Genomic DNA, 15557 nt, shown 5'->3' on the forward strand with positions numbered 1-15557 from the left:
TTCACTTAGCGGTGACAGCTACAATCTTGCTCTTATTTCCGTTCACGGAACAGTATCACAAGTGATTTTGTTACGTTCAAAAGATTTTAAAAAATATATATTCTGTAAACAAAAATAAAAAGTAGTAAATTCAAAACCAATATTTTTAATATAAATAAAAAATAATTAATATTAATACAAATATAAAAAAAATAAAAAATATTAATCACCTAATATTTGTCATTAAAATGCTATTTTTCAATTCTCTTCACACGCCAGGACTGGCCAAGCACATCCAAAGAAAAAATAAGTATAATATTTGAACATTTGAAGTTACAGTCGTTCCAAAGATTTTAATTGTACTAATTAAATCTCTAAAATTGGTAAAATTATATTATGTTAGTCCTTTGGCCTTTTCTCCATCAAATATTGATAAAGACTAATATAATGCACTTTTACTAATCCATCAAATATTGATAAAGACTAATATAATGCACTTTTACTAATCATAGGGACATAACGGGTGCAATTAGAATATCAAAGACTACGTGCCACCACTACCAATCTTCAAGACCACTTTGGCCTTAACTCTCACAATTGCGACCTTAGGGTCCTATAAGGTTGGAAAGGAGAAACTCCAATGATAGAACATGTAAAATACAGTAACAGGATATTTCTCCGAAAAAAAAAATATAAATAATAGTAACAACAAATAAAACAAAAAGGGAACGAGCGATTTCGGCAAAGAAAATTCCTATTATAATACAAAATACAAATAAATGGATGAAGCTGATGATTTACTCTTGTATAAAGATGGTCATTTCCATCTTTCTTCAAGGTGGGCAGAAACACAAGTTTACGACTACTATATATGTTCATAGTTTATACCTGAAGCTGATAAAATACCCCTAAATAACAATGCGTTGAGAAATTACAGATCCTATGAGCTTGACAACCCCCCCCCCCCCCTCCCCCCCACAAAAAAAACCCCCTTTTTTCTCTCTCTTTTGAACCACCAAAAGAGAAATTTCCTTTTAAGAATTAATACCCTAACAGATAAGGGAAAAAAGAATTTAACCTACATCCCAGTTTATAAAAAAATGGTATTCGAGCAGATTGCAGACAAATTATCTTTTTTTTTTTGTATGAAGGAACAACAGAGACGACTTGGTCAGTTATGATGGATCCGGATCAAGTTTTGGAACAATGGCAGATTTGAGTTCTAGATGAGAGATACGAACAGCTCCAATAAGCCTCTCCGGCAACTCATCAGGGGTATTTGCCTGACAATAAACAGCAATTTTGTCACTCCTATTTGGTATAATGGTAAAAGTTGTAAGTGAACAGTAAAAAAACCTCTCTAATTTAACCCAAAAAAAAAGAGTCAACAAATTCACCGTCAAAGTTACTGCTATGCTTAAGCACTGATTCAGACGAAAGACTACTAGACTAGGAAAAAAATCTCATGCATAATATGTAACTGGGCTACCGAAAAAGATCACAGGAAAAATTGTAAGAAACTAAACAATAATATTGCTGAACTTGAGGAACTATTTACAACCGCCAGCCTTTAAGGATGAAGCCACATGAAATTGAAAAATTAAAAGAAAAATGGTGAAGGGGGCACGTCTGTTATTAATTGGCGAGTCTACATAATGTTAGATTAATTACTCAAGTCCAGTCGTTATACTATGGTCAAGATTCAACCGTATATGTAACATCAAAGTCATGATTAATCTTGTGCAACATGAACATGAAAGGTTTACACTGAATGCAACAAGAAAATAGGTTAGTTCACTTGCTATAACTTTTTACAACATAGGGAAACATACCTGCACAAGGAAAGCCATATCAACCACCAACGTTGTAATAACACCAACAACCAGCCCCAAAACTCCATTAGCAACAGTGGAAGAACCAATATCAACATCAATCTACAGATGGAAAATAATTTATTAAACAATTATGGCAGACAAGTAAGGGTATATAGATCATTTATTACTAGAAATTAGGCCACCTCCTGCAACATAGAATAGAAAACACTATATCAAGAAATTGGGTGAAGCTTTACTTCTAAATACTTAGCACCACGAATATAGTTGCAATCAACTGCCTTTCCCAGTAGACAAGGAGTACTACCAACACTCTGGCGCACAATCCACGAGCCCTGCAATTTTTTAGTTGGGACAGAATTTTTAGCGGAAGAATAGTAATAATAGCAAATAGAAGAGAGAAAGGAAGAGAAACATAATAGTGTTAGAGAAATGCTAGAGAGCCATCAAAATTGATTGTTTTTAGCCATCACTTTTAGCTATCAACCCAATTTCTTTAGTTTAGTAATCCAACAACATACTTTAGCCCACACTTTTAAACATTAATGGCTAATTGATGGCCAAAAACAATAAATTCTGATGGCCCTCTAATATTCTTTAGTATTATATATAAATGTTATAACGTGTCCATATAAAGAGATTATTACACAAGACTGCTGCTAGATGGACATGGGGACGGGAGATAATGAACAACAATTATATAAGGATGAAAAATTACCAACAAAAAAATAATAGAAAAAGAATTGCTGAGGCTGTGAAAATTGCCCAATTTGTAATGATGACAAAATTATATATACCTTGGGGACTGATGGAATGAGCTTCAACCTGCTATTTCGGAATTCATCGTCACCATCAACAAAGCGTTGCAAGAGGGATCCAGGAACTAATTCTTTTGTCACAAAATAGAATACCATACTATAGTGTGTTGATCCAGGCACCTACAACCAAACGTGATCATTAATTTACTGAAAAACTCCAAATTATTAAATCGTAGAGTAGAAACATATGAAGCAAATAAACCCACTTGAAGATTAAAGATAATGGAGAAAAACCCTTTTTCTGATGCAACCTACATGAACCAAAAAAACCTTTGTCAGCTAAGTCACCAAAGGATAACAATAAACAAGTATTATAACAAAATAAATTGTTTGCAAAATTTATACAAGTACATTTTTCATACATGCAACGACACAGAGATCATAGAATAGGTCTGTAGATTATTTTTTCACATCAGGATAAAATGACAAACCTACATATAAATTGTCATGTAAACAAAATTCAAACATAGTGTTATTAATACTCACTTGTGCTGCACAACCCTGACGCTTAGCTACATGGTCCATCCTTTTTGAGTCCTTGAACCAATCAACAGCAACAAGATCCAGCAGATGTTTTCCGGCGGGAACCTTGGACTTGTCAAAGCAAAAATGCTTGCTTCTGACTCTAAAGTTATTTCCATCAGAAATTTTCCAGCAATCACGAGCATTATCCCGATCATCACGACGTAAGTTACCCAAAAATGAAGACAAGTCAATTTCATCTGCTGGTTCTTCTTCCAAGACTTCAGTTCCAGAAAGCATTATGATTAGATTTTATCCAGGGTCCACTGAGTGCACAAAATTATCCTTATGACTATAATATTATATAAAGAAATGATGCATAGGAAGCAGTCACCTGTTCTTTTGATATCATTCTCAAGACCGCCTGGGTAAGCCTGAAGAATTAAAAGAGAGGGGGGGGGGGGGGGGATGGCGGAAAAGGACATTAGAAGTTGTGAACCAAATGCCAAATGTGTAGACGTTAGAATGCAAGCCTAACCTCTTGCTCAGATTCTGCGATTTGAAAATCTTCATCTTCATCAGAATATTCATCCATCAAGGCAGAATTTCTAACTGCAGCATTAACTTGATCAAGAGAATTGGGATGAGCTTCATTTGGTTTCTGACTCTTCTTGGAAGAAACTGATGCCGAGGACATATTTACCATTACAGGGATTCGTGGGAGGGCATTTCTTTCATCTGTTTGGGCAAACCATTCACGCAACCCTGGAAGGGGAAATTGGCAGCATTGCGGAGCATTTTAGAACTAATTGCTCACAGAATTGCCAACAAATTAAAGAGACTTAAAATTGAACAACTTCCCCAATGCAACCTACTATTACCAAAAGATTACCTAAAAGGAGAGTATATAAAAAATAGAAATAAAATAATGGTGACAGAAACAAAACATTTACCATTCTAAGATAAATACAAACCACCTACAAGGCAACTTACCAGCTACGCTGTTTAACATTTGACGGAGACAATGCTGCTGAAAAGATGATACATAGCCCACACCCCATCCCTTCAGATCTATCTGCATAAGATGCTGTACTTGGGTCCTGGGCCTCCCATTGCGAGGTTTTAAGGGGGAAATATTAAATCCACCACCTGCAGAAATCAGTTTAGAGCTAAAGTTAAAAATGGCATGCTTTTTCATCTGTGATTTTAGATGAGATGCATCACGCAATTGAATCAAAATTATCTTTTCAATTCAAAAAGAACTAATAATTAGTGATATCTGTAAAAGCAATTGATAGATTTCCCAACATAATACCACTGGTTTTAGGATTCACGAGAGGAAGCATGAGTTTGATAATAATTAAAAATGCTTGCTTCTGACTCTGAAGTTATTTCCATCAGAAAACAAATTCCTTTCTTAATTTTTTCATTGGAAAATAAATATTGTTACATGAGGGAAAGGGAAAAGGCAGAGAATAGAAAGTGCAATAAGGTTTAAAAAATCAAAATAAATGAAAAATATGCGCAAGATTGCATCTGAGCAGCCCATGACACACAATTCAAACCAACATTTAAAAGAAGAATAAAGAACAAAAAAAACCATGGACAGACCATATGCACAGTCCTATTCATAACAAATTGCGGGCATTGATACACCCTTGATAATGTGGATCAGTCCAACTGAACAATGGAAGAAAGAGTTGAATCTTACTCTCAATATGTGCACGAACCCATCCTGGTTGTGGACCACAGTTCTCATGCTCCCTTGAGCGAAATAAAACAACTACAAGAAAAAAACATTAATTGAAACTCGAAATGAGTACTGTAAGCCACTAGTTAAGGAGCATTTAAATGATTTGATAGCTAATTGCTTAAAGCAACATTTTGAGCTCTAAGTATAACAAAACTATTTACTTTAATTTTGTGTTTGTTTAGTCAACCAAAACCATACTTTAGCAAACTCAAATACTTGCTTGGAATTCCTAATAAGATCCAAATTGCCTACCATAACTTCCATCATCATTTCGTCGCCAGTAACGTACATAACAAAGATCACGGGGCCACACAAACCTGCCATGATAAACACAACAAACAGGGTTTGTAGTACAGTTACTAACTTCAAATGCAACCATTTTTTTATTGTTCATAAAGTACTAAATCATATTTTCACAGATACAAAGAAGAAAGAACAATCCAGATAGACACCACAAAACAAAAAAAGAACCACCCAGATATTGATGAGACCTGAACTTAGGTTTATAAATAAATGTCAATAAAATTGAAACAAATTGGACTTCCTGTAATGATATTTGTATTCCTGTATGCAAAAAACAATTGACCAATTTTACTTCAGTACAAACCACAAATTATCATGAAGAAGAAATTTTTACATTGGGAACCAGTCCAGCTGAAGTCGGTGATAAAGAATTGCTGTGTGCCCATCAACCTCCTCAACTAAACTACCATGTTGAAAGCTGCAATCCCATCTGCAGGCATGCAAAATAATGAGGCAATTAAAATTTCACAATTGAGCATTGGGACGTTGAATATCCAGCACAAGGTCCAAAGAGAAAATCCACTGGAATCTTACTAAGCCATAATATTAAACATTACTTCAATGAGATTAACTAAAAGATTAAGCATATAACATGCAATTATGTCCAGTTTAATCCAAAAACAAGCATATAGATTATACGATAACCATCATTACTGCTTTTCGTGGAAAACTACACAGATAGCAAACCCAAATGGTAAGATTCTAGCTCGTCGGCCACCTAAATAGTTAGGTATTCATCTTCCTACATATCACTTTTCTTTTTATCTTTTCTCTTTTCATACAATAAATACTTTTCCTCAGTGACAGAAAAACAAACCACACCCCTAGTTAGTACCAGAACAATATCCTGAAAGAAAAGTGTGATGTCTAGCATCCTGCTAGCTTAATTTCTCTGAGAGTTCAATTTATGCTTTCATATACTATGGCATAGTATACCCACACCCCTAGTTGGTACCAGAACAATATCCTGAAAGAAAAGTGTGATGTCTAGCATCCTGCTAGCTTAATTTCTTCCACAGTTCAATTTATGCTTTCATATTCTTTGGCACAGTATAGCCTAGTGGCTAGTACATACAAGATATTCACCAAACTAATCATTTTCTGGCCTTTGAAATGAAAGATCCAACAAATTTGCACCTCTCACACATTGCACAGAATAGCATCAATAATGGTGACAATCTTCAAAGACTTACAGTCTGCCAGCCATAACGACATGAAGCCCTAAGCCACAAGACATCGGCCTCATAAGAACCAAATGGAAGTATCAGGGCCATCAAAAACATTCAATAAATTCCTTCCTTTAGATTAGGGTAATTTTTAATAGGACATCGTCAATTTGATCCATTTTTTTACACTAGGGTCTAGGCCTCTAGGGCCTCTGCAGGCTTGCCAGCTCTCCTCCTCACATGAACAAAGCATTTTACAGAAGTTTCAGTCAACTTCACGATATGCGTTGCTCCATACTTCACCCAAACAATTTCTTCCTAATATTATATGCTCATCTTTTTGTTATCATCACTTCACTAATCACCTGAACAAAAGTATCTGATATTCCCAGTTGTGCATAAATATAGAAGCAGCTGAATGTTATGCAAGCTCCAAGAATGCCCAATTTGCTCCTAGTTCTTAATAAAGGAAAATATTATACCCCTTTCAGAATTGAAGTCACTAAGTTAGATGCATGTGTTTCTAGAGATACTTTTTTGTTATTAATAGGCCACTAGAAGAGTTCCTAGTGCAAGTGATAATGGATCTCTCAACTACTAAGGTGCCAGGACTTGTTGACTTATCTGGAGCCTTGCCTCAGAATCTCAGACATGCTTTCTGGTGCTTGGCACAACACTGTCCAGGATAAGGTAACTTGTAGAAACTAAAAATGTTGCATTAGATGAAATGACAATTTGTATTGTCAATCCTAAAGGCCCTCTCTTTTCCATCATATCACCCCCCCCCCCCAACCTGTCAAACAATACATGTCAACAGCCACAAATAGAGGTACATAGTTGTGTGTGATATAGGGGAATAAAAAGGAACTTAGTATTGTTAGGCTCTAATACAGTATGGGTTATTTTTTACAGTATATTATTAGTGTGCGCGTGCACGCCACATTGTTTTAATAAGAATAAAGAAAAAATTTGTGCTAACTATGCATGACACCTACTCAAACCGCGTCCCATCCATGCTCATGACAAGCTCAAAAATTTCTTCACAAGTGGCCTCTACTACACCTACTGCCTTCATAGCTCTGCTACAGCTCCTTGGCTGCATAAAGAAGAAAATTTAGGATGATTATGTTTCCTAAAACACTAAAAGGTAAAGGTACACCACAGAGATAACGACAGGAAATAACATACAAGGTAATCAACTTCAAGAAGTTCTTCAAAAATGCGAAGTCCTGCCAATTTCAGAAGAATGATGAGCACTAAAAATATTATTGCATAACTTCTATTTAATGTCACCAAGGCATTAAATAGCTGTATCATCTAAGTTAAAGTAGCAAACCGTTTTGGCATTGTAAAAGACGCCAATGCTTTCTTGAGAAGGCTTGGTTGTTGACATTCTGATTTGACAAATCAGAGTCTATTTCCCTTGTCCAGTCAAATATTGATTCTGGAGGACCTGCTCAAAAAGAAGAGGTTTAAATATAGAAGCAGGAGTAACTCAAGTTCATCAGCTGAAGGGACAAAAAGCAAACCATTTCCAATAGTTGTCCTCCTTAACAAATTTGGATGAGGCTCATCTTCATCCTCTGGAGCACTGAACCTGTTAAGTAAAAGAATATATTGCATATTTTGAATACACAGGAGGTTATTCCAAATAACACTGGGAACACATAACTAACTATAGTAAAGCTATTGGTTCATAAGTGCAAGAAAAAGTGTCAGCAAACAAGTCATTTTTCTTTTTTTGCCTTAAATATGTGTCTCGACAAAAATAATAGTGAGTCAAAAGCCAAACACAAGATAGAAAGTTTTTCGGTGGACAGAAAATTAGTCAGATTTTATCCCAGAATAAAGACATGATGTATGATTTTGTATCTATCTCCTACTCCAAATTGATTTTTGTGATTCCCAATGTCTTCGTATTTCTATCCTGAGAGAGAGTTATTAAATGTGGCATACGTAATGTCTCATTGAATTATTGAATAACATCACCAAATAATGGACATTGAAATGAGCTTAGACAGATAGTGCAAATGATCACAACATTAGGAAACAGTGGCACAAAAAGGAAGCTAAATTTTAATGTTGCCATCTTTCAAAAACAATCAAGTATAGAAGGCAGAGCACAAAATACTTACTGGCTTTCTCGATCTGAAGAAGAAGCTGTCTTCCCATTGTCCATCCCAGATTTGTATTCAAAAGAAATATACTTATTACCATTTGATGGTTGTGCTCCTTGATGCTGCATTGGAAGTTCAATAGCATAGACTTACAACTCAGTAAAGTATGTTCTGGTCAAAGTGTCAACTTACATACACAACAGGAACGACACAACCAACTATGACAAATTTACAGATTTAAGAATACAATGTATCACTTCAGTCATGTATCAAGAAATGCTTCCTATGTTACGAGTCAACATACATCAGGAAGACATGAAGACAAACCAGAAATTTAGATTTTAGAAATACAAATAATTTTCCAAATTTACTACAATGTAATGAAACAGACCTGATCAATGACATACTCGATCTTTTCCTTCCAGATAAGTGCTTCTTGGATGTTAAATGCTGCCATCTGCAACAACAACCAGCCAACACAATATTTACACGCACAAAGGGAACGAAACTATTAAAACGAAAATAATAAAGAATATAAGGTGGCATACTGAAATATTCCATCGTAATTATGGAATACATAAATGCCAGTTATATAAATGTGAGTAAAAACCCACTCACCGTAATTCGATGGTACTTTTCTTTCTTGTTGTAAACTGACAAAACATAAACCATCTGCACAAACATATCAATAAATAAATATGGACAAACAGGACTACAATAACCCATCATATGATCTAATGGTCAAATGATTATATATAATTATGTCTTCTGAAGTTGTTCACTAAAACAATTTACTGCCCAATATATGGATAATCTGGTCATTGAATGAAATGGACAAACAAGTAAACACATAAACCTCTTATGACACTAAATGGGCACTCATGAACTGTAAAAGTTGGTAGATAGCACATTATATTGATGAAACATGCAGCTCACTGCATCCAAACAAAGAATATAAAATAATACTAATCCTGAAGACTTTGATCTTAATCAGAATAATGGTGCTAAAGAGGATTAAGAAATTCATACAAATAATATCTTCCAGCTGCATATGCCCGTCTTTTTGTTCCTTATGAGTTTCTCCAATTTCAAAGGTAACTGCACAGTTACATTTGGACTGTCCAGCTACCAGATACATTTGAAGTAGGCTTTGGGTATTTGTCTGGTGAATATTGTTTATGCATGTAAAACATGGAGAACTACTTCAATTAGGTCCAAAGGTTATAGCTGGAAAAGGGACAGACAAGACAAGCCTGCCGCAAGTATGCTACTAATATTTAGGCACTTCTTTAGCATCTTTGGATGGATTCTAAAGGTGAATGCGTGGATGTTTAAACAGCAACCAACAGTCCTACACATTCAACTTCAAATTATGTACATTTACCATTACTCAAAAAATTTTGCCAGAGGACCCTTTCACTTTTCTTTGTTTTACATGCCATTTGGTATTTTATGAGTTATATTTGCACGCATAACAGATCATAAATAAGTCCAGCACATCACCTCGCTACCCAATTCACTAGTTACCATTTTGCAAATTCCATTTCCCAGCAGCATTAAACTTATATACAACCAATCTTTTTAATACTCAGGAAGCACAGTTCATGGCAATTAAGATTACCATTAACATTTGTTATATGTTAGCTAACTATATTACAGTTGTTATTATTATATTGTATATTATATATAACAATAATAGGAGTACTATCATAAATATAAAATTCCAAAACTCACATGTCCATGATGGGTCTTCAAACCTCTATCCTCCACTCTACAGTTGCCATCAATTAGCAGTGTCTTAATAGGAACCTAACAAAACCAATATAAACAAACAGTTTCAAGTTCCCAAGCTTTTTAACCAGCACGCCTTCTCCCATAAAGGAGCAAAAGCCACCGAAAAAAAAATATTCAGAAAGCACAAAGAACTAAACAAACCAAAAATAAATGTCGAAAAGCAAGTATTGAAATGTCCACCCCTTATCCTCCACAGAACAGAGAATAAAGTTTTCTATAAAGTAAATTCTGCGAATTTTAATCAGAGAGATAAACTAACCGAAACTCCTAGCTCAAAAAAATTATCATTGTTTTTGCACAAACAAAAAAAAAATCAAAATCAAACTCAGTTAAAACTGTGAAATCACCTGATTATCCTGCGGTTTCCTCTTGTAATAAGCGAGGAGGCGCGACTCGAGCACAAAGTACCTCATATGGATGAACGATCGTCCGATCTTTCTTCGGCCGTAACGAACCATCCACCCTTCGTACACCACCTTCGACGACATCGTTTTATACACCAACAACGCCGAACACGAAAACGAAGACGAAATTCAGACTAATATATAAGTGTAAAAATATTCGAAGTAATTCTAAGTTGAGCCGAAAGCTGGAGTGAGCGAGAATCTCTGCTTCGGCGAGATCGTCGGCGAGCTAAGTGACGTGGCGAGTCATCTCCGGCGCCGGAGACGGAGGATCGCGGTACCGGCGATTCAGAAGTCGCAGTTTCGGAATCGCGAGAGAGAGCTTAGTAATTACGACTCGAAGAAATTCGAATTCAGCATTGGCGCTAAGAGGTGAACAGGTTACAGTAGTTGGAGTTGTTCTAGAAGGTTCTTGTTCCTCCTTCTCCGGCTCCGATTATCCGGGATCGTAGGTGGCGAATGGGAGCGCGGAAACGACGACGTATCGGAGCAGAAACGGTGCAGAGAGAGAAAGAGAGTATTGGGAAATTTTTTTGAGGGAAAGATTCTACGGAGCACAAGCGAGAGATCCCACGTAAGTTAGAATACGGTGTGACAAGAGAATGGTGGACACGTGTTACAATTCTATTGGGCCGTGTGGTTAGGTGCGAGTTGGCGCCGTGACACTTCTCCTTCGCCCGTTTTTGAATGGAGCTGGCGTACTCATAAATATTTTCCTTTTATTTTTTATTTTTTATTTTTTTCCTTTTTGTGTGCCATTCAAAATAACAACATTAAAATAAAATGATTTCAACTTTCCAGTTGAATTCAACTTTATATTGAAGAAATTTCAACGCAATATGAGTAAGAATTACTTGAATTTTTTATTTATACTAATTTATAAGCTTTTGTAGCAACATAAATTTAATCTTTTTATTTTTTTTTAGAGTTTTAGTTTATGTCTATGGTTATTATAAATTTCAAATATTTATTAAATAAAATATCATTAAATTCATAAATAAATGGTATTTGAAGTTTTTTCTGGAGGAGTACGTGATCAAAAAGGAGAATTTGGGTCCCACGTGATTTTGTACTTTTGAGATGACGGATTTGACCTTAGACGTGGATGATTATATATTTGTTTGTACTGGGTTTTAGCGTCATTGCGAATATGCATACGGCCACTAAATTAGGCTGTGTATGTGATGGGTGTTGGGAATTTGGAATTAATATATGCACTTCAATGTAGAATGTGGACAGCGAAGCATGACATTATTCATTTTAAACAATATTCAATTTACATTATTATTAATATAAATAATATAATAATGTTATAATGCATGTTTTGTCATCAATTTGTGTTTCATTGTAGGGGAACAAATGGGAGTTTCTTTTAACTAAATGGGTTTAAGAAAGTTTTGAGAGAGTTGATTAGCAACGTAAATACGTACATATTCACGCAAATAAATTACTCATATAAATTAACTTAGGTTTGTCTCAATAATTCGCTTAAACAAGTGTTGGGAGTTCGAATTTCGTCTTGTATATGCAGCAATTCATTGGCCAGCGACAAACCCTTAAATAGAGTTCAGTATCACAACAAATTAGTCCTTGACTTACCGAGTTGGAGAATACCGTAAGAAATCAAAAAAAAATTACTCATATAAAAATAAATAAATTATCACTACAACCATATGTATGCCTTTTCGAAGAAAGAAAATCCTACAGCATATCATAATCCTAAGTTAAAATAGTATCTCATTTATCCTATTGGATCAAAATAGATAAATACATCATTTTTTAATAGTTTCAAATTAAATATTTAAAATAAAAAAATCGTACGGAAATAAATATTTATAATAATTTAAATTTAATTAATTAGATTTCTGTATAAATCAATAATAAAGACAAATTGTATTTTTCTATGTCTTTCTTTTTTTGAATTTTTTTTCAGGTCAAAGCTAGAGCCTAGAGCAATGCTGAATTGGGTCAGGCACATGAGCTAACGAACCTTATCGAAGTTGACATGTTGGGTTTGGGCCGTGTAGTTTTGAATGAATGGGATCAGCTCATAATCTACCTCGTCGGCATTAGTTAGGCCACACTCTACTGGTGCAACCGCCAACCACCGAATATTCAAGCTTGGCAAGTAGCATTAGTTAACCACATCTGCCGTTCTTCGTCGGTTAGAGATCTCCAATTTGAATTTCACGGATTATAATCTAATGAAAAGAAAATCTGATAAATGTGTAAAAATTGTGTGAGTGTGTTATATAATATCTAAAATTAGAAATTATCTAATTCATCTTCAATTTGTATTCTATATATTTATATATTATATAATGATATAAAAATATATTTTAAGTAAATGTTAAACAAAACCTTCTCACTAAATATAAAAAAAATTTAATCACTAAAAAAATTATTAATTGATAATTTAATATTTTTTTATATAAAAATTAATTATATTTTAAATTATCATCAAGTTATATAATAATATTATATTTTTTTGGTAATTTGCGGGTCGGTAGAATCAGATACCTGCGAATTAAGAATTAGTAGAATTAGAGTTAGAATATTCTCAACTCGCGAGTAGGGTTAGGGTTGGATCAAACCCTACCCTACCCGATAGAGAATATATTTTAAAGTTTAAAAAATATGTGTATACTTTTATTAACGAAGTAATCGATTTTTCATATCATAAAATTCATCGATAATAGAATTTATATCAAATTTTTCATCAATTTTCTTTTCAATATAATTAAAAGATAATTAGCAAAAAATTCATCTTTCATTTTGTTTCTAAGTCATTCTTCGCAGTATTCATAATTGAAAAAGATCTTTCAATTGTAACAGTTGAAACTTGAAATAAAGAGAATTAATACCAAATAAATCAAGAAAGACGGTCACAAAAAAAATCCACTTTATAGGGTTTGAAAAAAATTATTTAATTAAAAAATATTAGTAATAATATATTGTTACTTACTTTTTTGATATTAGAAATCATTAATATTTAGTTTGACTGAACTTTTATTTATATTAGACTAAATATTAAATAATCTTTTTAAAAAATTAAACCATACTTAATAACTTATTACTATTAATTTTTTAAAAAAAAATTGTAGGCGAGACCTTCACTCGGCCTCTATATCCTTTCCTAACCCTACCTTACCCATTACCACCCCTAATCGAACCACTCATTAAAATTTCTTTTGTAAAAGTAAATTATTCCTATTTATTTATTTATTTATTTATTTATTTTGTGTATGTGTTTAAGGATAAAAAATAAATAAAAAAAACAACAAAGTTAAGAAGCTAAGGCAATTGCAAATCCTTTCGGATTAGGTGCAATGTCTCTTATATTATTAGACTTTTAACTATTAACTTATATTAAACATAAAATAAAATTAAAAAAATTAATAGTCAAAATTAATTAAAATAGTCATTTTAAAAAATATATATGAATTATAAATATAATTATAATATGTGACTAACAATTGATATATAAATGAATTATATTATTAGACTTTTAACTATTGACTTATATTAAATATAAAATAAAATTAAAAAAATTAATAGTTAAAATTAATTAAAATAGTCATTTTAAAAAATATATATAAATTATAAATATAATTATAATATGTGACTAACAATTGATATATAAATGAATTTATGTTTTATAAATTATGAATTATAAATTTTAGAATGAATTTAATATAAATTTAAATTTTTTTAAGTTTATTGTTTTAAATTATAATTTACAAAACAGAATTTTTAAATGGATTTGTGAGCTTGTCGAACTTTTAATAGCCTAAACTTGAATTTCAAAAAAATTTATAAAAAATAATAAATCTAGGCTTAAATTATTTATTTATGGAAAAAACTCTACATTCATGTAAAATTTACATGGATTATATCCAAGTAATTTTCACTCCATGCCCCACACCTCGGTTTGTTTTACACGTGTCTCTTATAATCTATATAATGTTTCTCAACGTAAACATACAAATATACAACGTAAATTTCTTTCGCGTTCTTCTTCTTCTTCTTTTTCAACCTAATTAAATTCGTTGTTCTCCTCTTTTGCGTTTTTCTTCTCTGCATTATGGATCTGGATTGATTCAACGCAATTATATTCGTCGTTCATCTTCTTCTTTGTTTTCTTCTTCGATTTGCACTTTTGAATTAAAACAATGAACGAATCAACTTCAAATCAGTTGAATGAGTGCGATTTTGACGATTCTTCTCAAACGCGTCAATTTGATGAGATTTGGATTATTGAATTCTGAATCCAATTTAATGGAATGAAATTTATTTTAAGTGAATTGAATGGACTGAGGTGATCTACATCTGAATTGAATTCAATTGAATTGATAATATGTAACTGTGAGTAATTGTGAGTAACTCTGAGTAAATGTGAGTAACTTTTCGGTTCGGTCCGCAAAAAGGAGTCTAACAAAAATTAGATCAATATGTTCTGTTTTCTTCCCTAAGCACTATATAATTGTTTCACCGTAATTAAGATTTCGGTTCACCATAACTAAGATTTTGGTTCACCGTGAGTACTGTGTTCGGTTCATTTTGCACTATTTAAAACTCTTCTTCCTCACCTTCTACTGCTTCTTCACCAGAGAGAAGGAGAAAAAGACAAAAAAATACAGTAGCAATAACAACAAAAGAATGACGATAGGGTTTCAGGGTTTAGGGTTTTAGGGTTTAGGGTTTGTGGGTTCAGGGTACAGGGGTTCAGTGTGTTTCAAACTTTTGGTTCGTCCCGTGTATTAATTTTGGTTCACCGTATTCATGGTTGAGGGTTTAGGGTTTAAGGGTCTAGGGTTTAGGGTTCAGGGTTCAGGATTTTAGGGGTTTAGGATTTACGGTAGGGTTCAGGGTTTAGGGTTTAGGGTTTAGCATTTAGGGTTTAGAGTTCAGTGTTCAGGGTTCGGGTTC

At 33.4% G+C, this 15557-nt stretch overlaps 1 protein-coding gene across 1 annotated transcript; it reads right to left on the minus strand.

Moving 5' to 3' along the window:
- Positions 1-715: 715 nt before the first annotated feature.
- Positions 716-11171, minus strand: LOC130982017 (protein ENHANCED DISEASE RESISTANCE 2-like). The gene is made up of 21 exons (XM_057905833.1): positions 10572-11171; positions 10165-10239; positions 9049-9102; positions 8822-8887; positions 8449-8552; positions 7843-7910; positions 7650-7766; positions 7502-7542; positions 7309-7409; positions 5482-5577; positions 5097-5161; positions 4803-4874; positions 4085-4240; positions 3630-3856; positions 3486-3525; positions 3116-3372; positions 2836-2880; positions 2609-2749; positions 2051-2146; positions 1812-1913; positions 716-1262 (listed from the first exon to the last, which is right to left on the minus strand). The coding sequence occupies exons 1-21, from the start codon at positions 10710-10712 to the stop codon at positions 1155-1157; spliced, it is 2172 nt and encodes a 723-aa protein (XP_057761816.1). The 5' UTR covers positions 10713-11171; the 3' UTR covers positions 716-1154.
- Positions 11172-15557: the final 4386 nt, after the last annotated feature.

Source organism: Arachis stenosperma, chromosome 5, assembly GCF_014773155.1.
Source record: "Arachis stenosperma cultivar V10309 chromosome 5, arast.V10309.gnm1.PFL2, whole genome shotgun sequence".
Classification (NCBI taxonomy): Eukaryota; Viridiplantae; Streptophyta; class Magnoliopsida; order Fabales; family Fabaceae; genus Arachis; species Arachis stenosperma.